The sequence below is a fragment of the Delphinus delphis genome, chromosome 9 (assembly GCF_949987515.2).
Source record: "Delphinus delphis chromosome 9, mDelDel1.2, whole genome shotgun sequence".
In the NCBI taxonomy this organism is placed as follows: Eukaryota; Metazoa; Chordata; class Mammalia; order Artiodactyla; family Delphinidae; genus Delphinus; species Delphinus delphis.
Window position 1 is genome coordinate 96,501,286 of NC_082691.1, and position 26,980 is coordinate 96,528,265.

At 37.4% G+C, this 26,980-nt stretch overlaps 1 protein-coding gene across 4 annotated transcripts in view; it reads right to left on the minus strand.

The window, feature by feature from the left end:
- Positions 1 to 26,980, minus strand: part of TPK1 (thiamin pyrophosphokinase 1) — a 334,385-nt gene that overhangs the window by 259,882 nt on the left and 47,523 nt on the right. For all 4 annotated transcript variants that reach the window (XM_060021056.1, XM_060021054.1, XM_060021055.1 and 1 more), the window contains one exon: positions 16,840 to 16,911. In XM_060021056.1, coding sequence (XP_059877039.1) covers positions 16,840 to 16,911 — 72 coding nt within the window. The remainder of the gene's footprint in view (positions 1 to 16,839; positions 16,912 to 26,980) is intronic.

Sequence of the window (26,980 nt, forward strand, 5' to 3'; positions counted from 1 at the left end):
CTAATTTTTCCTCGTTTATTTTGTTGACATATTTACTAACAGTTTGCCTTAAAATAAGTTTCAGAACTATGATGGTATCATCCATAAAACTGAAAGAAAAAGTTCAATTAACTACTAACAATTTTTACTAGAAGTAAAAGACACCACTTAAATTTACTGAAGTGACACTATCCATGTACCACAATAAATTGTCTTTTAATTTTGATTCCAAACTGAACATAAAAGGCAGGTGAAATTATTATCAGTTCAGTGTTCAAAAATAAGAAAGACACCACCAACAATAGCATGATGACATAAAATTGTTGAAAAGGGAAACAAAATGCTCACTGGTAGGCAAAAGTAAATTCTACATTGATTCTAAAGTTGAAATGCAATAGAAATATCCACTTCCAGTTTGTTCCAACAAGTGCTTAACAAAGATTAAAAATCATCATATAAAATAATTAGTGAATGTTCCTGACATAATGAGCACCATACAGTAAATACAACTGAAACCCACTTCAATGGCAAAAGATCTCCAAGTACCAAGGTCAGCACTCAAAATAAGAAGTCTCATTAGTTTCACAGTGCAGAGATGGAATAAATATAAGAGGATGGATGGAATCTTTACCAAGTTGTTTTCATACTGATTGGAAGTTTGACATTTATGGTTTGTAACTTCTAAAAGTAAGTCTAGCAGAAAAATTGCCCAGTTTGCTGAGATATACAGTTAATCAAAACTCACTATACCTACAAGTGTTTTGTTTTTTTTTTTAAACAAGGAGTAAGGGACTGCATTGCTCAATCTTCCTTCCAGAAACTTGAATGCCAATTGTGTGTAATAAAGAATAGAACTTAAAAGTTCATATCTCACCCTCAATTTTTGGTTAAACTGAATGAACGAAAGAGATGTGAAAGGCCTCAGGATTCTACTTAGCTACAACAGTTCATGGTTGCATGCTTATGGAAAGTTAACTGATGTCACAGACAGGATATAAAAATCATTTCCTACAAGTAAAACCTCCAAACCATTTCTACACCACATTTAACTAAACATATGTAGAGTAATGCATACACGGCTTTTAATGTTGTTAAGTATGGAAATATGACTTTCTATTTACAAAAGAAAAAAAAAGTTTACATTTGCTTTCTATTTATCTTTCTCCTGTGGAGAGGACTGCTGCTTCTTTAAAAGCCAGAAAGAGATCTATCTCGATCTGTGTTTATACTGTGAGAAGAAGAATAATTCACCTCTCCAAGAAAATATTAAGAGTTTATTAAAGCACGCTTACAATTCCATTATCATTAGAAAAAAATACCCGTGTTAGACTAATTGCTACCGTTAACATATTTTTTGCTTTGTTATGTAAGAAGTTATAAAAAGGCACAAATGGAACGGAAGTTATTACTGAGGCCTCTGCTAAAAATGTCCCATAAAATCTAGAAACACTGTTCTATTTGCAACACTATGACGATACCCCTATCTCATTTCCAACAATGCGAGATGGTATTTTATTCAGCCAGAAAGAGTTTTGGAAGATAGTCCTTAGAGGCCTACTGAATGTTCTGAATTAAAATATATTTTCTCAAGGACATCTTTGATTCAGTAATAATTGAGATTAAAAAAATGAAAAAGTAAAGAAAAAGCAAACTAATAGTTCTGCCTACATAATCAAAGCAAAAGAGAATCTGGTGAACTTAAGCATATGGACATGGATAAGCCATATGCAATTAAGTCTACTGTGTTAAATAAATGTAGAGTGGCTTAGGCTGGCATATTTATATTTCTCAAGATCCCTAAACTTGCTTTCTATGTACATTTACATCTGTACTCCTACAAATTTCGGCTTATATTTAGCTTTTTTCCTCTAAGATGAAAAACCCAGCCTATTTCCAGCCAGTACAAAGATAATGCCCCTTTTGTTATTCCTGCAATGTTCTATACGCTATTGAATATAAAGGATGCACAATGCTGTGAATCATGATTAAACTGCCAGTGAAACCCCAGAAAAAGGACTGAAATTATAAAATGCATCACTATAAATAAGATGTATAAAATAAGCATAAAACAAAAGGACTGGCTTGGATTTGTAACTAGTGATAAATTATACATTGAATAAATATTTAGCTAGTGAATGATACAGTCTGGTAATGATAAGTACATTCTAAACACAGCATTACCAATCTATTTTTAACATAACCAAAACTTGCTGACAATTGAAAAAATGCACTGCACATTATCTATCCTCTACCATCTCCTCTTTTGAACGCCCAAAAAATCCCAAAGACATATCACGTTACTGAGAAAGTCAAAATAACAGTGTTCTTAAAGGTAGTAATGGAACACAGGAGGGGAGGTTCCATTTTTTGGCACTTTGATCTTCAAAATAAAATTACAGAACAATTTTACCTTAAGGGCAGAATTATAATTTCAAAAACAAATATTCTGGAAGATTATATTATTTTCCATTAACTTCTATTACTTTGGAATGTGTTTCACACATTGACCACTTACATATAGGAAAGATAAATTCCAACTACACGATGAAAGAATTTTAAATAAAATATCTCATAATGCTAAATTCTTACAGTCATTCACTTATGACTTATTGGGGAGGAAATAACAACCATCATTGGTATTTTTCCCCTTTTCACTATTTAAGTTGGGAAGGAAGGAAGGAAGGAAGGGAGGGAGGGAGGGAGGGAGGGAGGGAGGGAGGGAGGCTGGTAACTTCTAAAAGATATTTGGTTTTGTGAGTCTATCTTGGCTGATTTCACTAACCCACTTCATTCCCCACCCTTGGATAGTCTGGTGAATATTTTTTCCAATAAAGTTAATTCAATGAGTCCACTCACTTCATAAAAACCACCGAAGTGTTTACACATATATATATATTTGTATTAACATGACAGATGTTGAGGGGAAAAAAAGGTAAGGTATTTTTCTGATGTAGATATTCAAAAGAAAGGAACTTATCTTAAATATTTTGAAGAACTGTATGTCTGTTGCCAAGTTAGAAACACAAAAGTGTAAAAACAAACAAAACAGTATGCACAAAAACAACCTTTCTTTCTTTAGAAACACATTTATATCTTGTTTCAAAGCTACTGCCCCCTCATCTAAAAGAGCCTCCAATCCCTAGGTGATCTTACCTAGTAAGGACAGTTTCATTGAGAATCAGGGGTGGGATTTGTTATTTACCGGTGAGTGAACAAGTCTAGTGCCAAGAGCAGGCCAAGGTGCTGCAAACAGGACACATCCTATGAGGGAAGAGGGAAGATTTCCATTTAAGATTGCCCGTTATGTGAAATGACCTACAGAACATCCGGAATGAAGTTGAGAATGGTCCCAAAGCAATGCAATGCATCTCTCTAATTGATGTTTTACAAGAAAAGCAAATTCTTCTCATCTGTATAAAGGGCAATAAATCAGTGTCCAAGATAATCATAGACAATTGAGTTATTGAAATTTGCGCTTTAATCTATTTGGTCATACCTTTTCCTGTATCTGTTTAAGGTGTCCAAAACTGATTTTTCAAATTCTGATTATGCTCATCAAGTTAATATCTAGTATGTAGGGTGTTTCCACTGTTTCTCTGAAGTCAGTGAAATGTCTTCTGTAAACAAAGGGGGACCAAGGGAAGTTCAATGCTACTACCAACAATTGATTGGAGCTACAACATACTAAGGTAAGAGCAAGACTGCCTAGAGAATACCTGGCACCAGACTTGTAAAGAAGAAGGACCTTTGAGATCAATCATCTTCTAAAGAGAAGAGAGTTGAACAATTCTCAACTTGCCAAGAAGCCTTATATATAATCGTATCAGTGTGCTAGGACTTTCAAAGCATATGCCACAGTTAGGGTGACTTAACAGAAATTTATTTTCCCACAGTTATTAGACTAGAAGTCCAAGAACAAGGTATCAGCAGGGTTGGTTTCTCCTGAGCCCTCTCCTTGGCTTACAGATGGTGCCCTTCTCACTGCGTCCTCATGTGACCCGTTCTCTGTGAGCTCCAGCCCTGGTAACTCTTCCTTTTCTTATAAGGACACTAGTCCTCTATTGACCCTACCCAAAGACCTCATTTAACTTTAATTACCTCTTTAAAGATATTATCTCCAAATACTGTCACATTAGGGGCTGGAGCTGCAACATATGATGGAGGGGTGGAGACAGTTCAGTCCATAATGATAATACATTTTAGTTTGCCAAGAATATTATGATGTATACAGTGAGACTGGATACATCAAACACTAGATTGTAAGCACAATAATAACAGGGCTTGTGTCTTTCTCACTGATATTATGGGCCTTGTACATTGCTTGACATTGACAATGTGAAAAAATATGGATTAAAAAAGAAAATCATGGAATCTTTTTGCCTCTCAGTAAACATATTAGAAAGTGCTATGCTGTGAAACTTGATATTTTATAATGACTTTTCTTTTTTAAATATCAAGTACAACAGTTCATACAAAGCACCATGAAATTAGGATGTATAGCAGGATATTTATAAAATGCATTTCAAATATAAAGTACTTGAAGTTTTGGTATCAATTCCCTAAATGCCCTGTGATATTGTAGTTACTGAAACAAAACACCACCAACACAATGGTCTAAGAGTGAATCCTAAGAAATAAAGTAACACTGAGGTCCTTAATATAACATTTATATTATACTACCCAGAATGATGAAAGATTTAATTCAGTAGAAATGGGCCATCATCTTGGGGATGAGAGTAGCAGATTATGTCTCTAGCCTCGCATCAGACAAAATGTGCTTTGTTCTGTGCCACTAATCATCTATTTAAATAACTTTTGGTAGTTCCCAAATGTTTTCGTATGAATGGGATAGATCTTTTCTGCCAGCCTTATTTACAGGGACTACAGCTTGTACATAACTGTTGTGCTTAACGGACCTGAACCAAGTATGCAAATTGCTCATCAGATCTTTGGCTCTTAAATGTTCACTTAAATGTGCTCAAAGCATAAGTTCTGTGAAACACTAAGAACAGAAAATGACATAAATAGTGTCAATTTGGTAGTTCAGTAAACTGTGATAAGCCTCAAGGTACAGGATTCTTAAGTCTAATGACTAATCTACTCATCACTAGAACAGGTGCCTCCCAGATCATCCTAACTAAAATTTGGATACCCTAAAGCCTAGCATTTTCCCACCTGAAGTATCAGCTGGATCTTTGCTTGGATGCATTTAAATGACAAAAATGCACATGATATTCTACCTATCCAGGTAGTCATAAGCAGCAAATCCTTAAAAGCTAAATTCATGATAACTATTTAGATAACAAGGAAGCCTTATTAGAAGGTATCACTATTTCACTTTCATAGAGATTCTGCCATTATATGTATCTAACAGTTCACACTGTTCAGTTCTATTGAATATGTTCAAAATTAGAATATTTCCTCCCCCTACAGTTCCTTTCCTACTAGCTTAAACAAGTGTTTTGCCCTATGGTTTCCCCCTATGGTATTCCTTTCAGTTTGTTCCAAACATTGCCAGTAAACTCTAGACACAGAAAGAATGTAGATCAGAGTTTCTCTCAGCCAAACGTCTGTCTCCCAGTGAAGTAGTGAAGAGGATATCACACCCTTACTCTTTTCTGCTTCCCAATGGCAACTTCTTTCGAAAGACTCCAAGCAGCTATTACTGTGAAACTAGAGGCTCAGAGAGGCTCAGCTTCCCCCAAAGACTACTACTACAAAAAATTTCGAGTTATTTTTAATCGTACACAAATATTAACCAGTGGAAATGTTCTTTAACTCATCTATATTCAATTAAATAGCATGATCTTAAAAATAAATAAACTTTCAGATGCAGCTTGCCTTCAAACAACCTATTACAAAGGAGAAGTCACTAAGCAAGGTGGGACAAAAAATTAACACACATAGGAACACTAGTATTTATCTAACACATAACGGTCTTTAGACATCAAACTTTAAAGCAGGGTGGGGTAAAAATAAATGTTTGCAGATTCTTAAGGGTAAAATACACTACACAGCGTGGGGGAAATGGAGGTAAGTCACACCATGTTTCTCTGATTGCTTCTCAAAGCCTACTCTCAGAAGTCCTTCAAACCAGCTGAATAAGCTCTATATAACAAAAATGGAGAAAAGCCATCATGGAGCGCCTTTATGTCTCCACAACAAATTTCTGGGAATCACTGTTGAACATGACAACATCTGCATTTCAGGGAAGGCCACCTAAGACCCGAATACTTTGACTGGGAGAATGACAGGACACCTTCTAAAGAGCTGAACACCATCAACTTTACGAAAGGCAAAGTGCTGAATTCCCTTCTGGACAGTTAACCCAAAGGTGATGCTTTACTTTTATCTAGGTTTGTGTAGTATTCCACTATCAGCTTCGTGCAGAGATAGAATTCTTCGGGTTTGTGTTTTGTTCTTATTTCTTTTCTTTGTTTTTTTTCACTTTTACTTTCAGTAAGGATACCTCACTACAAAGGTACTACTCAGCCTCCCTAGCAAGGATAACTATTAATAATGTGCTTATACTCTTCTAACTAACCACACGTCAGGCTCACTTCATTGGGCTTAACGTCAGCAAGTGTGTGTGTGTAAATTAAACGTGGAGCAAATGTAAGTAAATAAATGAATGAGTTAAAAATATATATACGCATAAATGTAAGTAGCCATACTGACTTGAAGCCATTTTCTAGTTACATTAAAAACCGACATACCAGTTAGGACACAGATCTAAACAGCAGGAAAAAAACAGAGTAAAACAAGCAGTCCAAATGTCTACACTAACTGCCATAAAGGACACAGGGTCACATGGCCCGGCAATCACTAGTTTTGGGTCATTTTCCTATGCAGTCATAGCATTTCATCTGTTACCCTAACAGATGGTTAAAAATACATATAAAAATCATTTCATGGGCAATAATGAAAAAGAAAAAATTGCAAGCATAAAATAAATAGTGAAGGGAATATTAAATAGTTAATGGGGACTGACACTTTTTCATTATAAAAAGTGATGTTTTAAATTTTTACAATGCATATTCTATAATTAAAGATTAAAATCCATCGAAAAAGTGAAGCATTTATATTCTCAAAAATAAGGTTAACCTACTGTTCTTACAAAGAAATTATTTTAAAGAAAGGAGCATTATAAGCATTACAGTAAAAATATATGATAAATCTCTTTAGAAACTAATGTCAGAAGATAAGGGTATTGCTTAATTGCATAATTTTATATCCTTCTCTATAATAAAAGATATACCTTACCATAATACCTTAATGGACAAAGGGGATATATTCCAATGACACATTTGTTAGCACTTCAACTGTCAAAGACATAAAACCAAAAAGGCAAAAAAGGAATACATTCTTGCACATGAGCTACGAGGAAAGAAGATGAGATTAATGAAAATAGCAGTTCTGATTGGTTATACTAGAAAATACAAAGTAAGCATCTGGGAGTCTTAAAGCAGAGGGAAAAAAATGATTGAGAGCGCTCCAATTTAGATGAAGTTGAAAAGGGACCCAACCTAGGCTGAAAACCAAAGAGGAATCTGGGGAGGGGGAGGGAGAGCATGCACCTGCACCCATCTGTTGCCCGCTAACTGGTTCAAACCTGGGCAAGAGGACTTCCAGTATCTAGAAAACACCAAAGACAGACACTGACCTTCAAGCAATCGCTAGGATGACCTACAATAGCTGCCCCCAGGCTAGTGTCACAGGAACCAGGAGGAAAACACCATCAGCTAAACACTCTCTATCCTTCTTCAAGAAGCTTATTCTCTTTTTTTCTTTTTTTTGCGGTATGCGGGCCTCTCACCGCTGTGGCCTCTCCCGTTGCGGAGCACAGGCTCCGGACGCGCAGGCTCGGCGGCCATGGCTCACGGGCCCAGCTGCTCCGCGGCATGTGGGATCTTCCCGGACTGGGGCACGAACCCGTATCCCCTGCATTGGCAGGCAGACCCTCAACCACCGCGCCACCAGGGAAGCCCAAGAAGCTTATTCTCAAGGAGCGATCAGGTGATATAAGTAAAAGAAACAAAGTACAAATACTAGGGAGAAAATCTCTACCTGGGCACACTAAGGAAGGCTTTGTACATAAGAGGTGGCATTTGAGTTGGACATTTAAGGATGAGTTGAAGTTTGTAAGATGAATAAGTAAAAATCTATTTCAGGCACAAAATAAGGCGGCAGTTCTATTATATCCATCACTAAATACATAGGATGGGGTAGTTATGGAAGATGAGGCCATAGATAAAAACTATATTAGAAACACACTCTTAAAAAAAAAAAAAGATAGACTAGGACTAGCCCTTTCAGAGTCAGCTTTAGGAATAACCTTATGATGATTTTGAAAATTTCAAGGTGATTATCAAAAAGTATGTTTCCCTTGAAAGTCCTCTAACAGGGATAATGGATACAAATACATACAATAGGAATAAAATAGCTACTGATACCAAGTTTATTAAAGCTACCAACCAATTCAACCAATCTACACATAAAAAGGACAAGTATCCAATTTCTCTTATTTCAATGAGAATAAACAAAACGGACACCAGAAGTGAGGTAAGAAAGTCCCACAGAATAGAGAAATGGTATAGTAGAAGAGCAAAGGAAGAGGAAAACTTAATATAAATTTCTTAACTTTGGTTTGACCTTAAACTTCAAATAATCAGGGGAAAAGAGGCGTACAGAGTCCTGGGGTGCATAATTTATGAAGGAAAGGGTCAGTACAACAAAGTGCTTTATAGCAGATTTCCACTTCACCTTAAAACAAATCTGATGGCAATACTAATCACTAGCACAGTATCAGTATAATTAGCAGAGTAAGTCACGATTTTGTTAACAAATGCTTTACTCAGCTAAGGTGTTTTTGTTTAAAGACACAAAAGCATACAGACTGAGCAAAGTAGATGCAATTAAATCAAATGCTACAATAATTTCACAGCTGTTGAGAAGCAGGGATAGATCAAGTTCCATCTGAGGCCTTGTGGCTCTTGATGAAGATGCCGCCTTCAAGAACAGTTGCACCTGTGTCTCTCCCTACCCCACCCCCACCCCACCCCCGCCAGCTCTCCATTCCAGCCACAACCCAGAGCCCACAATTCTGTCTCCAGCTTCAAGCCCAATGTCTGGCACAGAAAAGCCACAACAGGTATCAGTCACAAACAGAATAGAAGGGGAAACAATGATATTATCAAATCAAAGAGCTTGCTTATATTTCAATTTATGAAATGCCACAGGTACCTCCCTTTAAACTGTAAGACCTATCAGATTGGTCAAATATTTCATGACTTAAGCTTCATCCAAAATGAACAGAGTATGTTGCCCATACCTTGATAAGGTCTTAAGATTGATTACCAGGGAAATAAAAGAAAGAAATCAAGTGAAGGAAAGTAATTCCTTATTAGGGGAAAAAAGGTGTGAGACCATAGACAAACACCTGACACTGACATAATCTGATAATCGAGAGAGGCCACAACAGTGAGAGGACCCCGTACCGCCAAAAAAAAAAAAAAAAAAAAAGACACAGACTTGCTGAATGGATACAAAAACAGGACCCATACATATGCTGTCTACAAGAGACCCACTTCAGACACATACAGACTGAAAGTGAGGGGATGGAAAAAGATATTCCATACAAATGGAAATCAAAAGAAAGCTGGAGTAGCAATTCTCATATCAGATAAAATAGATAAAATAGACGTTAAAATAAAGAATGTTACAAGAGACAAGGAAGGACACTACATAATGATCAAGGAATCAACCCAAGAAGAAGATATAACAATTATAAATATATATGCACCCGACACAGGAGCACCTCAATACATAAGGCAACTGCTAACAGCTATAAAAGAGGAAATCGACAGTAACACAACAATAGTGGGGGACTTTAAAACCTCACTTACACCAATGGACAGATTATCCAAACAGAAAATTAATAACGACACACAAGCTTTAAACAACACAATAGACCAGACAGATTTAATTGATATTTATAGGACATTCCATCTAAAAACAGCAGATTACACTTTATTCTCAAGTGCGCACAGAACATTCTACAGGATAGATCACATCATGGGTCACAAATCAAGCCTCAGTAAATTTAAGAAAACTGAAATCATAATCAAGCATCTTTTCTGACCACAACGCTATGATATTAGAAATGAATTACAGGGAAAACAACATAAAAACACCAACACATGGAGGCTAAACATTACGTTACGAAATAACCAAGAGATCACTGAAGAAATCAAAGAGGAAATCAAAAAATACCTAGAGACAAATGACAATGAAAACATGACGATCCAAAACCTATGGGATGGGGCTTCCCTGGTGGTGCAGTGGTTGAGAGTCCGCCTGCCGATGCAGGGGACACGGGTTTGTGCCCCGGTCTGGGAAGATCCCACATGCCGCGGAGCGGCTGGGCCCGTGACCCATGGCCGCTGAGCCTGCGCGCCCAGAGCCTGTGCTCCGCAAACGGGAGAGGCCACAACAGTGAGAGGCCTGCGTACCGCAAAACAAACAAACAAACAAAAACAAAACCTATGGGATGCAGCAAAAGCAGTACTAAGAGGGAAGGTTATAGCTATACAAGCCTACCTCAAGAAACAAGAAAAATCTCAAGCAAACAATCTAACCTTACACCTAAAGGAACTAGAGAAAGAAGAACAAACAAAACCCAAAGTTAGCAGAAGGAAAGAAATCATAAAGATCAGAGCAGAAATAAATGAAATAGAAACAAAGAAGAAAACAGCAAAGATCAATAAAACTAAAAGCTGGTTCCTTGAGAAGATAAACAAAATTGATAGACCATTAGCCAGACTCATCAAGAAAAAGAGGGACAGGACTCAAATCAATAAAATTAGAAATGAAAAAGGAGAAGTTACAACAGACACCACAGAAATACAAAGCATCCTAAGAGACTACTACAAGCAACTATGCCAAAAAAATGGACAACCTGGAAGAAATGGACAAATTCTTAGGAAGGTATAACCTTCCAAGACTGAACCAGGAAGAAACAAAAAATATGAACAGACCATCACAAGTAATGAAATTGAAACTGTGGTTAAAAATCTTCCAACAAACAAAAGTCCAGGACCAGGTGGCTTCACTGGTAAATTCTATCAAACACTTAGAGAAGAGTTAACATCCATCCTTCTCAAACTCCTCGAAAAAACTGCAGAGGAAGGAAAACTCCCAAACTCATTCTATGAGGCCACCATCACCCTGATACCAAAACCAGACAAAGATACTACAAAAAAAGAAAATTACAGACCAATATCACTGATGAATAGAGATGCAAAAATCCTCAACAAAATACTAGCAAACAGAATCCAACAACACATTAACAGGATCATACACCATAATCAAGTGGGATTTATCCCAGTGATTCAAGGATTCTTCAATATACACAAATCAATCAATGTGATAGCCCGTAGTAACAAATTCAAGAATAAAAACCATATGATCATCTCAATAGATGCAGAAAAAGCTTTTGACAAATTTATGATAAAAACTCTCCAGAAAGTGGGCATAGAGGGAACCTACCTCAACATAATAAAGGCAATATATGACAACCCACAGCAAACATCATTCTCAATGGTGAAAAACAGAAAGCATTTCCTCTAAGATCAGGAACAAGACAAGGATGTCCACTCTCACCACTATTGTTCAACATAGTTTTGGAAGTCCTAGCCATGGCAATCAGAGAAGAAATAAAAGGAATACAAATTGGAAAAGAAGAAGTAAAACTGTCACTGTTTGCAGATGACATGATACTATACATAGAGAATCCTAAAGATGCCACCAGAAAACTACTAGCGCTAATCAATGAATTTGGTAAAGTTGCAGGATGCAAAATTAATGTACAGAATCTCTTGCATTCCTATACGCTAAGGATGAAAAATCTGAAAGAGCAATTAAGGAAACACTCCCATTTACTATTGCAACAAAAAGAATAAAATACCTAGGAATAAACCTACCTAGGGAGACAAAAGACCTGTATGTAGAAAACTATAAGACACTAATGAAAGAAATTAAGGATGATACCAACAGATGGAGAGATATACCATGTTCTTGGATTGGAAGAATCAATATTGTGAAAATGACTATACTACCCAATGCAATCTACAGACTCAATGCAATCCTTATCAAATTACCAATGGCATCTTTTACGGAACTAGAACAAAAAATTTCACAATTTGTATGGAAACACAAAAGACCCCGAACAGCCATAGCAGTCTTGAGGAAAAGAAATCGAGCTGGAAGAATCAGGATCCCTGACTTCAGACTATACTACAAAGCTACAGTAATCAAGATAATATGGTACTGGCACAAAAACAGAAATATAGAGCAATGGAATAAAATAAAGAGCCCAGAGATAAACCCTCGCACCTATGATCAACAACAAAGCAGGCGAGGATATACAATGGAGAAAAGACAGTCTCTTCAATAAGTGGTGATGGGAAAACTGGACAGCTACATGTAAAAGAATGAAATTAGAACACTCCCTAACACCATACACAAAAATAAACTCAAAATGGATTCGAGACCTAAATGTAAGACCGGACACTATACAACTCTTAGAGGAAAACATAAGAAGAACACTCTTTGACATAAATCACAGCAAGATCTTTTTTGATCCACCTCCTAGAGTAATGGAAATAAAAACAAAAATAAACAAAAGGGACCTAATGAAACTTAAAAGCTTTTGCACAGTAAAGGAAACCATAAACAAGACGAAAAGACAACCCTCAGAATGGGAGAAAATATTTGCACACGAATCATCTGACAAAGGATTAATCTCCAAAATATATAAACAGCTCTTGCAGCTCAGTATTAAAAACACAAACAACCTAATCCAAAAATTGGCAGAAGGCCTAAATAGACATTTCTCCAAAGAAGACATACAGATGGCCAAGAAGCACATGAAAAGCTGCTCAACATCACAAATTATTAGAGAAATGCAAATCAAAACTACAATGAGGTATCACCTCACACCAGTTAGAATAGGTATCATCAGAAAATCTATAAACAACAAATGCTGGAGAGGGTATGGAGAAAAAGGGAACCTCTTACACTGCTGGTGGGAATTAAATTGATACAGCCACTATGGAGAACAGTATGGAGGTTCCTTAGAAAACTAAAAATAGAATTACCATATGACACAGCCCTCCCACTACTGGGCATATACCCAGAGAAAACCATAATTCAAAAACACACATGCACCCCAATGTTCACTGCAGCACTATTTACAATAGCCAGGACATGGAAGCAACCTAAATGCCCATCGACAGGTGAATGGATAAAGAAGATGTGGTACATACATACAACGGAATATTACTCAGCCATAAAAAGGAATGAAATTGGGTCATTTGTAGAGACATGGATGCATCTAGAGACTGTCATACAGAGTGAAGTAAGTCAGAAAGAGAAAAACAAATATTGTATATTAACACATATATGTGGAACCTAGAAAAATGGTACAGATGAACCAGTTTGTGGGGCAGATGTTGAGACACAGATGTAGAGAACAAAAGTATGGACACCAAGAGGGGAAAGCAGAGGGTGTGGGGGTGGTGGTGTTATGAACTGGGAGATTGGGATTGACACGTATACACTGATGTGTATAAAATGGATGACTAATAAGAACCTGCTGTATAAAAAAATAAAATTAAATTTTAAAAATTAATTAATTAATTAATTGATTAAAAAACACAACCAATTTCAGAAATGCAGTTTTGGAGGTTTGTGTTAAGATTCCTTATGATGGATATTCCATGCTGTATTTTGTCACACCCTTTCTGCTGGATATTTAGGTTATTTCCAGTTTTCTCCCATCATTAATAATGTTGAGTTTCTTGCTTGTAAACCTTTGGTTACGTCTTTGGTTGTTTCCCCCCACCCTCCACTCAGGATGAATTCCTAGAAGTGGAATTACACAATTTAAAGAAATACGCTTTCTTTTATGACTCACTGCATATTGCTAAAAAGGGTGTACATTTCAGTCTTTTATAGACAGTTCATGACTGTGCCCTTTTTTCCCCCCCCCACAAAAAAAAGAGGTTAAGAAATCTGAGGCCAATAGTCACAAAGGCCAATAATCTCTGATCGCTACAGAAGGTTAGTGAGATACTATCTATATTTCTGTCATTTTATCTATACTCACTAACTATACTTCTGTTGTTTTATCTACCTACCTACCAAATACTTACTTTATGTCCCCAGATTAAACCCAGAGTACAAAACGCTAGACACGTAGGGCTATTATTCCAAGGCTTGTGACCAAGAAAATTATTAAAACTTCACGATTCACTAAAGGGAAAACACACTCAAAAACTTTTATAATCTTAATCTCCCTTGAATCCCTCCTTTAGTCATTTTAAGTAGACTTTATAACATGCCACTTAAACATTGCAGGAAGAAATTAAAACCTTCAGAGTAGTCTTTCCCCTGAAACGAATCTCAGGAAATACCCACTCAACAGAAGCCCTTGGCCTATAGGTTAAAGGTAAAATATAGATTTTATATAAGAGACTTATATTGTGTATCAGCCTTCAAATTTTTCTGTGTTTTAGTCCAGCTTCCACCCCTTAATTTCTGCTCCTGCCAAATCTTCACATCCACAGAAATTACAGAAAATGTTGTACATATGAGCTCAACAGCAACAGCACGGCAGCCCCCAGCCATGACTTACTTGCTGAAATGAAATCCCAAACCACAATGCTGACTTCCCTCCCAAACCCATGATGCTGCTTTTTCCTGGGGCTCTCTCTGTTGTGAAAAGCAACAACTCAAGCTCAGAGTTTCCCTGTTTCATTGCCTTTACTTGGAAGAGCAGCAACACAAACATAAACCCACAGCCGCTGTTATGAGACTCACAAAAAACCTATTCCTTAGTCTTTGTTAACAGATCTGATTTTTAAAATGGTTCATGGCTCCAAAATGCCAAGAATTATCCTAGAGGCATATATGAAAGAATTTAACATTTCAATAACCTAAAGGAAAGTTATTTTGGAAATGAGAATTATCTAACCATTTCAGTACACAGGACACTTTAGATCCCTTTACTTCTCTTCATGTATATTGATACATACTAACCAAGTGTTCATTTTTTTATGCAAATCAAATGATTAGCGGGTGAATGTCAGGCCTGAGACTTTTTCAGATCAAATTCACTGCAGAAAAACTAATGAGATGAAGAACTTCAATCAGCTCAAAAATCTACATCATTTCACACTACGTGCAAAATAGGACCATTAACTCCCCAAAATATAAGCCTTAAGATGTGGTTTTCATTATCCAAGGTTTCCAACAGTTCCTATCAATGAATATTTTGTCTATTTCTAATGTTTGCAGTAAAACACAGTTGCTCACACACTCTCCTAAAATGATTATAAAACCTGATGTAATAAGTTCAGGTAGAAAAGATGTGCCTAAGCAGTTTGCTCTGGTATTTAATCGCAATATCAACCATATTAAATTCTTTTATTCCTTGTAATTACTAAGCAATTATGCACCAGACACAGCACTAGGTAACAGAGATAAAGTGACAAAAAAGACCTTTTGGACTATGGTACCCAAATAACTACCTAATTACAAGTAAATGAGTAGTAAGTGCTATGAAAGATAATACTTAAGTAATTGTCTGTGAGGGCAATGTTAGTACAACTATAATGTCAAAGTTTACATTACCTAACTTAAAGATGGCTAAGTTTAGAATACCAAGAGTTTTCATCATGATCCTACTGGATAAGAAAAATTCTTTTCACAAAATCATGTATAATGATTTATTCCCTCTAGTATCACAACTACCTTTGTCCAGATGTGAGCTTATTAACATAATACATTTGCACTCTAAGACACACAACCTTAATGATGAGAATAACTAAAGAATTCTGGGCTGATGAGACAGTATCAGGAATATGCTTCAGTATATCGCAAATCAAGTTCTTCTGCCTATCATTTGACCCAAAACTTACATTGATAACATAGCAGAAGGATCCCTTTGAAAAAAAATCTCAAGATTTCATTAAAGAAGAGCAGAGGTTCAAAACAGCAAATGCTATTTAACATCACTTTGAGTTCATTCCATAAAAATCAAAGAATAATATAAAAGAGTTAATAGAACCTATTTTTTTTTTGGTTTTTTTTGCGGTACGCGGGCCTCTCACTGTTGTGGCCTTTCCCGTTTTGGAGCACAGGCTCCGGATGCGCAGGCTCAGCGGCCATGGCTCACGGGTCCAGCCGCTCCGCGGCATGTGGGATCTTCCCGGACCGGGGCACGAACCCACGTCCCCTGCATCGGCAGGCGGACTCTCAACCACTGCGCCACCAGGGAAGCCCAATAGAACCTATTTTTGACATGAAACCTCACAGGAGTTTAATTTTGTGAAACTATTCCATTTTTAACTATATTTTTCAGAATCCCTAGAGATTCTAATATATTGGCAACATGTCTTCTGTTTTAATGTTGCAAATCCAGTCACCCTGCAGATACCTAATTATTGAATGCCAGAATGAGGGAGGCTTGTGGATGCTTTTTGCTGTCACTGGTGCCAAAAATATTTACACTGGAACAAATACTTGTTGAGTACTCAGGATAAACATACAGTAGTTACGAAATGCAATAGAGTGATGTTATATTGTAATTCTGTCCTTGGAGGTCCACGCTGTGGAAACCACATGTATAAACAGGTTAACAGAGAAGCAAAAATGGATTCTTCTGATAATTCAATAATTAAATCACCTTATTTTAAATTCCACTTTTTGGTATTCCAGTGGGTTCTGGGATATTTAACAGTCACATTAGTCCCAAGTAGAGTAAGAAACCAAAGAAACATAAATGCTAAGTAAGGTTACCTTTGCACCAAAGATGACGAAAACATTTGTCCAAAGGCTGATTCAGAATCACAAGGCAGTATTTCAAACTCCCTATGGGGAAAAAAAGCAAAATAACGTAAACAAGTGAACCAAGTCTTTCATTCCCCTCATATGAGTCTGGAATCATACTCTCTGAGACCAGATTTGCAGTCTACACAGAGCTAAATTTTAATCACAGCTAATTTCTTACACCTGAATTTTAAAAGATACCATAGGTTAATTGGATCTACTTTATTCAATATGTCCATCACATTACTATATTGCTGAGGAATTTATCATAAAAATAGTTTATCATGAAGACAATTGGGTACGCTTCTTTTTGTACAGCGTGTGCAGCAAAAATGCCCTTGATACGAATCCTTATCCTTTTGATATATGTAACACTTTGATTCAAGTACCCTTCTACCTGGCTGGTCTGCTATCATCTTGACGTTGTTTGCCAAGTAGCGTAGGTCTAATGGGTGTGTACTTTCACATGCATTTTCATCCTCATTCATATTCTCTCCTTCACTTTCATTCTCTCCCTCCACCCCGAGTTATCTTGAACTCTCCAATGTAAAACTTTGTTTCCACAAAATCCTACTAGTTCTTTTCATGACTCTTTTATTCCAAGTTTTTAGATGACACTCAAAAGACTAAGAAAGATGGAAAAAAGTTACTTCTCCAACAATCATTTCAAGCCTTTTATAATATACTGTAAATAGTGCAAAGCAGAACGCAATCAGGCTGTTGAAAATCTGTCATTCAGCTCAGTCCAAGCACTCCACTTCGTTTATGGAAAGAAATGTTTGTTTGGTGATAAGAAAAATTAACTTTTTTTTTAAAGCAATCTCAGTGTTAGAAATGGAACAAGATAAGGAAATGAAAAGGGGGGTGGCATCACCCACAGCAAATGTTATTAAGTGCCGATTATATACCAGTCACCAGGAGTGCAAAGAGGAATAGATTACAGGGTATCTGTGAGAGAAGACAGTTATAATTAAGACGATTTATTCCACAATACAGTACAACACAAGGAAAGATATGAGGAATGCTGGGTAACAGATAAATGAATGTGGCAGAAGTTCAAAGCCTAGAAAGTCCGTAAGGTCTGGTGTCATCCTAGAAATCTTTGTGATATGCAGATTTTTGAACTTGATCTTAAAAAGAAGTAGCTGGACAGAATAAAGCAAAGGGCATTCCAGACAAGGAAAACAACACACAGGAAGCTGCTATCCTTTGCCAGCAGGACTGTTACCATGGAAAGTCCAGGAAGCAACACCCTAATGACGTGCACCTAAGACATGAATACTAACATCCCAGATTTTAGACATGCTGTTTAGGATGACGGAGGAACTTCAACTGAGGCACCACGAAGTATTTAGAGTGATAGAGAAATAAGTAGTAAAGGCAATTTATGTATATCGGGGGATCATCCACACAGAGGTGATAGCTCAAGGTCAAAGCACAGACACAAGCTGAGATACTACAAAGAAAGAGCAGAGAGAGAAAAGAACAAATTACGAACACAAAATTGTCATGTTTTGCTCACCGTTACAGAACAGAAGGACGTCAACAAAGGAAATACAGAAGAAAAAGCCAGAAAGGTAAAAGAACTAAGCAGGTAATTCCAAGAATGTGCCGTCGATAACAGAGCATGCCGAGGAGACGTCACAGAGACTAGACAATGAGAAAAGGCCAACGAGGGTGGGAAAATCTCAAAGGAAAGTCTAAAAATTCACGGAGGCAGCCTCAAGATAGTAAAGAGAACAAGGAGTTAGAAAACTGAGAGATGCCTCTTCTTAAAAAATAAAAACTGAACTGTGAGAAATGGGGGAAAAAGGCAGCAAAGCCCAGAGCAGGTATTTTAAATACAGAAAATATTATATTCGAATTAGGAGGAGGGAAGTAAGAGAGAGAAGGGAAATGATCTATTTATTCATTTAACAGGTTTTTTTGTTTTGTTTTGTTTTTTTGTGGTACGCGAGCCTCTCACTGTTGTGGCCTCTCCCGTTGCGGAGCACAGGCTCTGGACACGCAGGCTCAGCGGCCATGGCTCACGTGCCCAGCCGCTCCACGGCATGTGGGATCTTCCCGGACCGGGGCACGAACCTGTGTCCCGTGCATCGGCAGGCGGACTCTCAACCAGTGCGCCACCAGGGAAGCCCTAACAGGTATTTATAGAGCACAGAGTAGTCTTGTTCAGGAATTAACGCTCCCTCCCCCCAACCCCCTGCCCTACGGCTTACATGCTATTGATAAAAACAGCTGTTGAGATTCAGGCACCAGATGACCTATCACAGAGACACACCAAACTGAGGTAGAGGCAGAGTACGGTCAATTTATTTATAAGAAAGTAAACAAGAAACAAAATGAAGATATGGAAGTCAAATGGAACATTTAAAATGACTGCTGTAAGAAACGGACTACAGGAACTGACAGTCCACAGGTTTAAAAACAGGAATTCATTTGGGGTTAACTAACAGGCATAGGACATCAGATCTGCCTATAATTCAGGACTTTTCCCACCAATTCTTTTTTTTTTTTTTTTAGGGCAGGCCTGCTAGTTTATTCATGTTGAATCTAAACCTTAGATCTCTGGCTTAACAATAACACAGGAAACCTTTAAAGACACAATAAATATTGTGTTAAATCAGAGATGGTTTAAACCAGTCATATAACTTCTAATACTCTGGGTTGGCAACTACAGCATGACAAATTATATACATAAAAATATTTAGGTACTAGGATCTGATGTTCTTTCCTTTTCTCATCTAGACTCCTCTGGGAGTAGAAATAGGAATCGGTGTAAACAAGTAAGACGGTGATGACAGCTGGTTTGAGAAGTGGCAAAATCGCTTGTCAAGAGGTAAAGGGAAGCAAGGAGGCATCTTCGGGCAGCGTTAGAGTGAATGACTGGCAGAGACCAGTGATCGTCTCACAATATTCATTCTTTAACAACAGAAACCTGAGGGGTTTTTTGGTTTTGGTTTTTACCAAAATGGTGAAAAACCATCTCTCAGACTCCTTTGCAGCAAAATGTAGTCATAAGACTAAGTTCTGGCCAAGAAGATACACAGAAGAGCCTTATATGTTACTTCTATGGGGGCTCCATAAAGTGGAGGGGGCCTTTCCTTCTGCTTTTCTTCCTCCATCCTGCCATCTGGAGCAAGACTGATGAATGAATGAAAGTCTAGCAGTCACTTGGGATCCCAAGAACAAGGGCAACAGCCTGAAAGAGCCTGGGTCCCTGATGATTCCATGAAGCCTCCATCCCAGCACTTCAATTCCTGGCTCCAGATTTCTTTTATATGAGAAAAAACTAAACTCTTATTTTATTTAAGCCAATAGTATTTGGGGTTTCACTATTCTGTAGAGAGAAACTGAGTTTTAATTAACGCAATGACCATGGTCCAGGCTGGGTTATGGTAAAGATGATCTAGAGAGGAACTGGAGAAGACAAAGAGCAAGCAAGCATCAAAACACAGGAAGACTTTAACTCATTCATGCATTCAACAGGGATAAGAGATTCACAGCCTGGCACACGATAAGTGCTCAATATAATGTTAATGGCAAGGAGCTAATAATTTGGATAAACCAATGGTCCTTTAATCTTTGGCAAGATCTCCAGTGCTAGAGGAGGCATTTGACAGTATTGTATGTGTATGTAAGTGAACGAGCAAACTACTCTGTCACTGATTCTTTGATATGTGAACTCAGTATTTTTGTGGCTCAAAGAACAATCTGATGAAGGGGTAAAGCATTATTATCCAACTTACTGCTCCTCTAAACTCATACTTTCATTAAGGTATTATCTGTGAAAGCACATTTGCAAAGAATGAAGCCATTTGAAAATTTATAGCACATTTATGATTTACTAATGATGCTATCAATAATCAATTTCTATACATAACATTTATGTTAATCTATTTCTATACATAGAGATATTTAGGTACTAGGATCTGATACTCTTTCCTTTTTAATCTAGACTACTCTGAAATTATAACTAGGTGAAGTCAGTTTGGCATTTATTTTACATTCAAAACCCTCATGATTACTAATCCCTAGCAGGCTGGGCTTTAGAGAATTCTAATAAGCCCACTTATTTGGCTGTGTGGTTTGTGATATCTGAGTAACTGATTTAACAACTCTGAGCCCACCAAGTATGGAAGATTCAGGGAGATATAACACATAGCTGAGTATGGTGCCTGACACAAAGTAAATAAATACTCAACAAACACAGTTTTTTGCCCCTGGCAAGGACTTTCTTATCTTTCACAACTTAGAGAAAATATTTTACTTTCTTTTTTCCAACCTCTCTCCCTTTCCCCTCCATTAATCATTTTCACCTAAAAACCATAATATTTAATTGCTTCTGCTAATAATTGTTATATGCTTCTTACTCAACAACAGCGGATACACTTTAGGCAAGTAGAAAAAATAATTTACTCATCCCTTTTCTCTTCAAAATTTAACCTAGGTCTTGGCACAAAGAAGTCATGACATAACTGTTTCTAACATAAACTTTAAAAACCACTCACTGTGCTGTTTCCTGTATCACTAAAATAGGTACCCTACAACTAACCATACACACTTGTACACAAACCTAACCATCATAATTTTACGGCGTTCCAAATTTCTTCCCAATTAACCTTTTATCAATTTATTTTTTAAATTTTTATTGAAGTATAGTTGATTTACAATGTTGTGTTAGTTTCAGGTGTACAGCAAAGTGCTTCAGATTATGTATCTATCTATCTATATTTCTTTCTGAGATTCTTTTCCATTATAGGTTGTAACAAGTTATAGAATATAGTTCCCTGCTATATAGTAGGTCCTTATTTGTTACCTGTTGTATACATAGTAGTGTGTGTATGTTCCCAAATGCTTAATTTATCCCTCTCCCACCCAGCTTTCCCCTTTGGTAACCACTGTTTGTTTTCTATGTCTGTGAGTCTATTTCTTCCCAATTAATCTGTAAGACTTTGTGTCTTACAAAATTGCTTCTAATGTCACCATACCCTGTATGAACAGAAACACAATCTTGGAACTTTTTTTTTTTTTTTTACTGTAAAGAACAAACCAGGGCAGGCTCAATATTCGTGCCCCTCACTTAATGGAGTATATGGTCCAGTTCTAAACCAGCTACAAACTGAATTCTATTTCGATGGCATTATAAAAGTAACAGACCGAGACCATGAAGGGAAAAAGGGTGAATACCATTATTTCTAACCTCATCATCAAAAAGAAGTCACATCCAAAGAACTCAAGGCCCAGTGAGATAGTTAAGATTTAAACAGTTCATTGTTGCCAGAAGTTGAGGTGAGGCTAGACTTAGACCTCTCATCATTGAGTCCACTGCCCATCCCACTACACATTAGCTCAAAGAAGGAGAGTTGGTGCCACGCCCATAGTCTTCTATGACTTCAATATTAATACAAGACAATCAACAAGCTGCCAAAGTACAGCGTGTAAAAAGCTGGCAGAAGCCTGGAGAATAACCAAACCATTACCAGGGTTTCCTTATCTCCACCTAGCACATGACGAATCCTGACTTATTCGCTGAATCAAGTCAAATGCAACTAATCTTCATGCTCTTACAACTAACCTTTGTACCGAGCAATCACATGAGATTCTGAAGCAAAAGAACTCATTTCTCAATATGCATCCAACGTTAGTTTTAGCTCCAAATCCTTTTGCAGGGCAACTTGCAGTGTTTCTCATAAAATGTCTTGTAATTCAAAGTTTTTCAAACATGATGAGAACTTATTCAAAACTTCTATGAACATGCATGACGAATCAACTCTCTACTCGCAATTCTCTTACTTTGTTTATTTGTAGGTTATGTCTAATGTTATGAAAGCAGATTAGGTAATCTGATGGGTGCCCAGATCCTCTGAACAATCAGTCCTCCATCTTCCAGCCATCTGGCATTTGATGACTTCCCTGCTCATTAACGACTTTGGTAGATACACACATCTACCAAAAGGCAAATGAAGGAAAGGAAACCAAATGGAAACCAATTTTACATTTTGTTCCTCAATGGAGTTCTTAAATCTTTTTAGAAGCTATAACGTGACCACATTTCACTGATTTAAGAATGAACATTTTTGTACATTTTAGCATTTCTAAAATGCAGTTTAGGATGCATTCAAAATGTATTTTAGAATCAGTGGTATCCTCGCACTGTGTCAGTTTGCCATGTTTTCCCCCTTTTTAATGGCATCTTATAAATGGTGCATCTTACAATTCATGGTTGCAATTAAAACCTGTATTTAAGCTACCCTTCCTATTATTTTACACCAACATCATGAATATTTGTGAGTTGTATGAAGTTTATAAATAAATCAGTTGAAGTTCATGGAATTAAGATGCCAGGATAAAAGACACTAGGGTATTAACAGAGAATGATCATACCGTTCTCTGTGTTTCTAACAGAAACGAATGTTTATATTTAAAAGCCATTATTTCCCTGTGATGCCACGAAAGAGCTGATGATATTAAGAAGGCTACTCATGTTTTGTGGCCAATGAGGAAAATAAGTCCCAAAATAGTTCGAAGAACAACAGATTAAACCAACCACATCCAATGTGCTAAAACAGTGAAATCCCACAGGAAGGGAAACAAAAATCCCCCAGGGGGACTGGGGTGTCACAGAAGATGCACTCCAGCTGTCATGAAGGTGAGTATGAATGCCCTGGGCAGAAGAATGCCCTGGGCAGAAGAGGTAGAGCATTCCAGGCAGAGAAAATAGCAAATGCCAAAAGGGGTCAAACACACAAAAAAGTAGCCAACGCTGTGAATGGGGAAAAGAGGTGTTAAACAAGGAGGTCATGAGACTGGGATGGCTCTAATGCCTTCTTAGTCTGTGTAAGCAAATGCAAACCTAAGCCAGAGTCAACTATAAACATACCGAAATGAAATTTCAGTACAGCCAAATGAAATTTAAGAACAGCCAATCACTAACTACTAATCAGGGGCTGCCTGATGCAAATAAATGTCTGCTCAAATAAACTCTTGCAAATTTTAATGTGCCTCCGTTTATCTTTTAACAGGGATAATGGCAGGAGAAAAACCTAGAGAGAGAGAAATGGCAGCCCCAAAGTAAAATATAGTTTAGGCCATTTTAAGTTATAATGATCACCATTTTCCCTTCCCCGATAATTTCAGCTGGAGATTCTGAAGACTCAAATAATTGTTGTTGTTGGTTTTTTTTTAATGATATGGCTATTATCGGCGTTATTGCTTAGAGCGATGTCAAGGGGTTCCAGATAGCTGTAAGACTGTGAATGTCTTCTACAGACTTGACACACTGAAGTTAAAATGAAATAGTTCTTAACATTATTTTTGTTAATCAACTCATGATCCTAAAATTACAGACCTCTCTAACAAGCTAAAAGGAACTTGTGAATAAGATTATGAATGAAATCTAAAGAAGACAGATACAATCTGCTCCCAAGTATAAAAGCCAAAGAATTTATTCCATTAGCATCTGAATATAAGTGCCGGCACAGCAAGCTGTCATCTGAAACTCTTGGCAGTTCCTTCGTTTGAGCCCTGATGAAGCAGGAGCCATTGTAGGGATGTGTGAGGAGGTAATTAGAACTCTCCTTTCCCCAAGTACTGTCAGCCCAAAGAGAATAATAAGGTGCCATGATTTTATCATACGGCAAGCTCTACTGTTAAACTGTGTTATACAGTAACTTCTTATACGATGAGGTAACAGTTGCCGAATGCTTATTATGTACCAAGTACTTAGATCCTCCCCCACTAGGAAAAAAGCTCAAAGAGGACACTCAGTTTTGTCTTATTCACTGTTGGTGCCTGGCACAGAGCAGATGCTCCACACATGGTCACTGAATACAAGGATAAAAAAACACACAAGTTACAAATCAAAGTATCGTATATGCACTATTTCATTTAACCCCTATGCAGGGGAGTAGAGTCTGCCATCCCAACATAGGTCTCTGGCATACGAATTATTTTAAGCTGGTCATTTTCTCAGGAACAGCACACAGGGAAAAACCTCTGAAAACCAAGTAGTTCTTAACCCTTCAGAAGAAACACTGACATTTATAAGGAAAAATCTCCATTTGTAAGGGTGTCTTCCTAGAGGCACCAGGAAGAGGAAAAACTCCAACTGATGGAACTGGAGCCGGCAATGACCTAAATCTACAATAACAACATTCCCTGTATTTACTGTGCTTTTCCTGATAACCTCTCATAACCTACTCTCCACTCTCAACAATTTCTTTCTTTTGTCTTTAGTTGAGGATGGTATTTGAGATGAGAGTTTCAGCCATTTTGGTGAGTTTTCCTAGCTCTCTCCCATGTACACATGTTATTAAACTTGTTTGATTTTTCTTCTCTATTAAACTTTTGTTAATCTGTCTCATGTCAATTTAATTCTTAGACCAGCCAGAAGAACCTAGAAGGACAGAGGGAAATTTCTTCCTCCCAGACAGCTACAAATTATGGCCAAAAAATCCTATATTACTTTTTCCATTTTGCTAAAGGGAAAACTAAGGCTTGAGAAGCAAAGAGACTGACTAAATGGCAGAACAAAGCCAGACTCTCACACCCAAGCCTCTGGGCTTAACCTCTAGGCTGCCCCTTCCATACCTTTGTAGATTTCCTGCCTTGTACTATACTTCTTGCAAAACCCAAGAAGTTTGAGACCAGGAGTTTGATTTAGAAAAAACTCAGAAAAGGCTAAGTGGGAGACTCTCAGTAACCTATCAACAGCTACGGAGTTTGCAGCAGAATCACAGGCTGCCTTATGAACCTTCGAAGAAGCAGAAAACAGATGGGACAATTAAAGGAATCTCAAGGAAAAAGGGCAATTTTGGTGGAGACTTCGGCATTTAAAAGTCCTGTTGTCTCAGGGTCTTAAATTTTCCTGATTACCAATATGAGCAAAGCTTCTTCTTTATGTCAGTACTTTTCCTTCTATCAACCTTTTAAAATTGTTTCCCAAATTATATAAAATGAGTATACTATTTTGATTTTTTAAGTGGTATTTCATCTAATCTAAGCCAGACTTTATCACAATGACCTGAAGAATGATACACCCCGGTCATGAATGGCCACCTGGCTGACAGTGATTGTGAGTGTTATCCCAATTTAAGGAAGGTTATATAATGTGACAGAAAAGTAAGTCTCTAAAAACCCATGGAAAAAGAGAGAAAAGCTAGAGGGCGTGCAAGAGTGAAAGCTCCTCAAGAACAGAGGGTCTTAAGCTTCTTTCAAAGAGCCTTAGACAAGATGGAGCGCAAAGTACCAGCTCAATAAATATCAACCAAAAATACACAGAATAACTACTGGTTTGCTTCGAAATTCTGTGTATGTAGATGGCTTCCTTTTTTAAAAAAAAGTAATCTAAAATAGTATCTAAAACAAAATTTTCAACAAAAAGAGATGTTTTAAACCATATTTAAAAAAATAAAGTACCGGGACTTCCCTGGTGGTGCAGTGGTTAAGAAGCCACCTGCCAGTGCAGGGGACACGAGTTCGAGCCCTGGTCCGGGAAGATCCCACATGCCGCGGAGCAACTAAGCCTGTGCACCACAACTACTGAGCCTGCGCTCTACAGCCCGCGAGCCACAACTACTGAAGTCTGCGTGCCACAACTACTGAAGGCCACAAGCTCTAGAGCCCGTGCTCTGCAACAGGAGAAGCCACAGCAATGAGAAGTCCGTGTACCACAGCGAGGAGTGGCCCCCGCTCGCTGCAACTGAAGAAAGCCTGCATGCAGCAGCAAAGACCCAACGCAGCCAAAAATTAAATAAATAAATATTAAATTACTTAAAAAAAATAAAGTACCAAATAAACTGGAAAAATGGGTCATTCCTAAACCCCTGGGTGTAATATTTCATGAGAGACTGCATATTTATATTTTTTTTAATAAAGAAAATGCAAAGAATGCATGGGAGACACAAGTTACTTCACACATAGATATGACTTAGTGCATAGGGGCCCAACAAATGCAGAAAGTTTCCACGAAAACAAAAAAAATAATTTTACTTTCATAGACTACTTGAGTAGACACTCACCGTAGATAGCAGTAGTTACTATGGTTACCGTGGATTTTCATATTATAGTTAATTTATATACTATTCTATACTACTACATGGCCAATTAA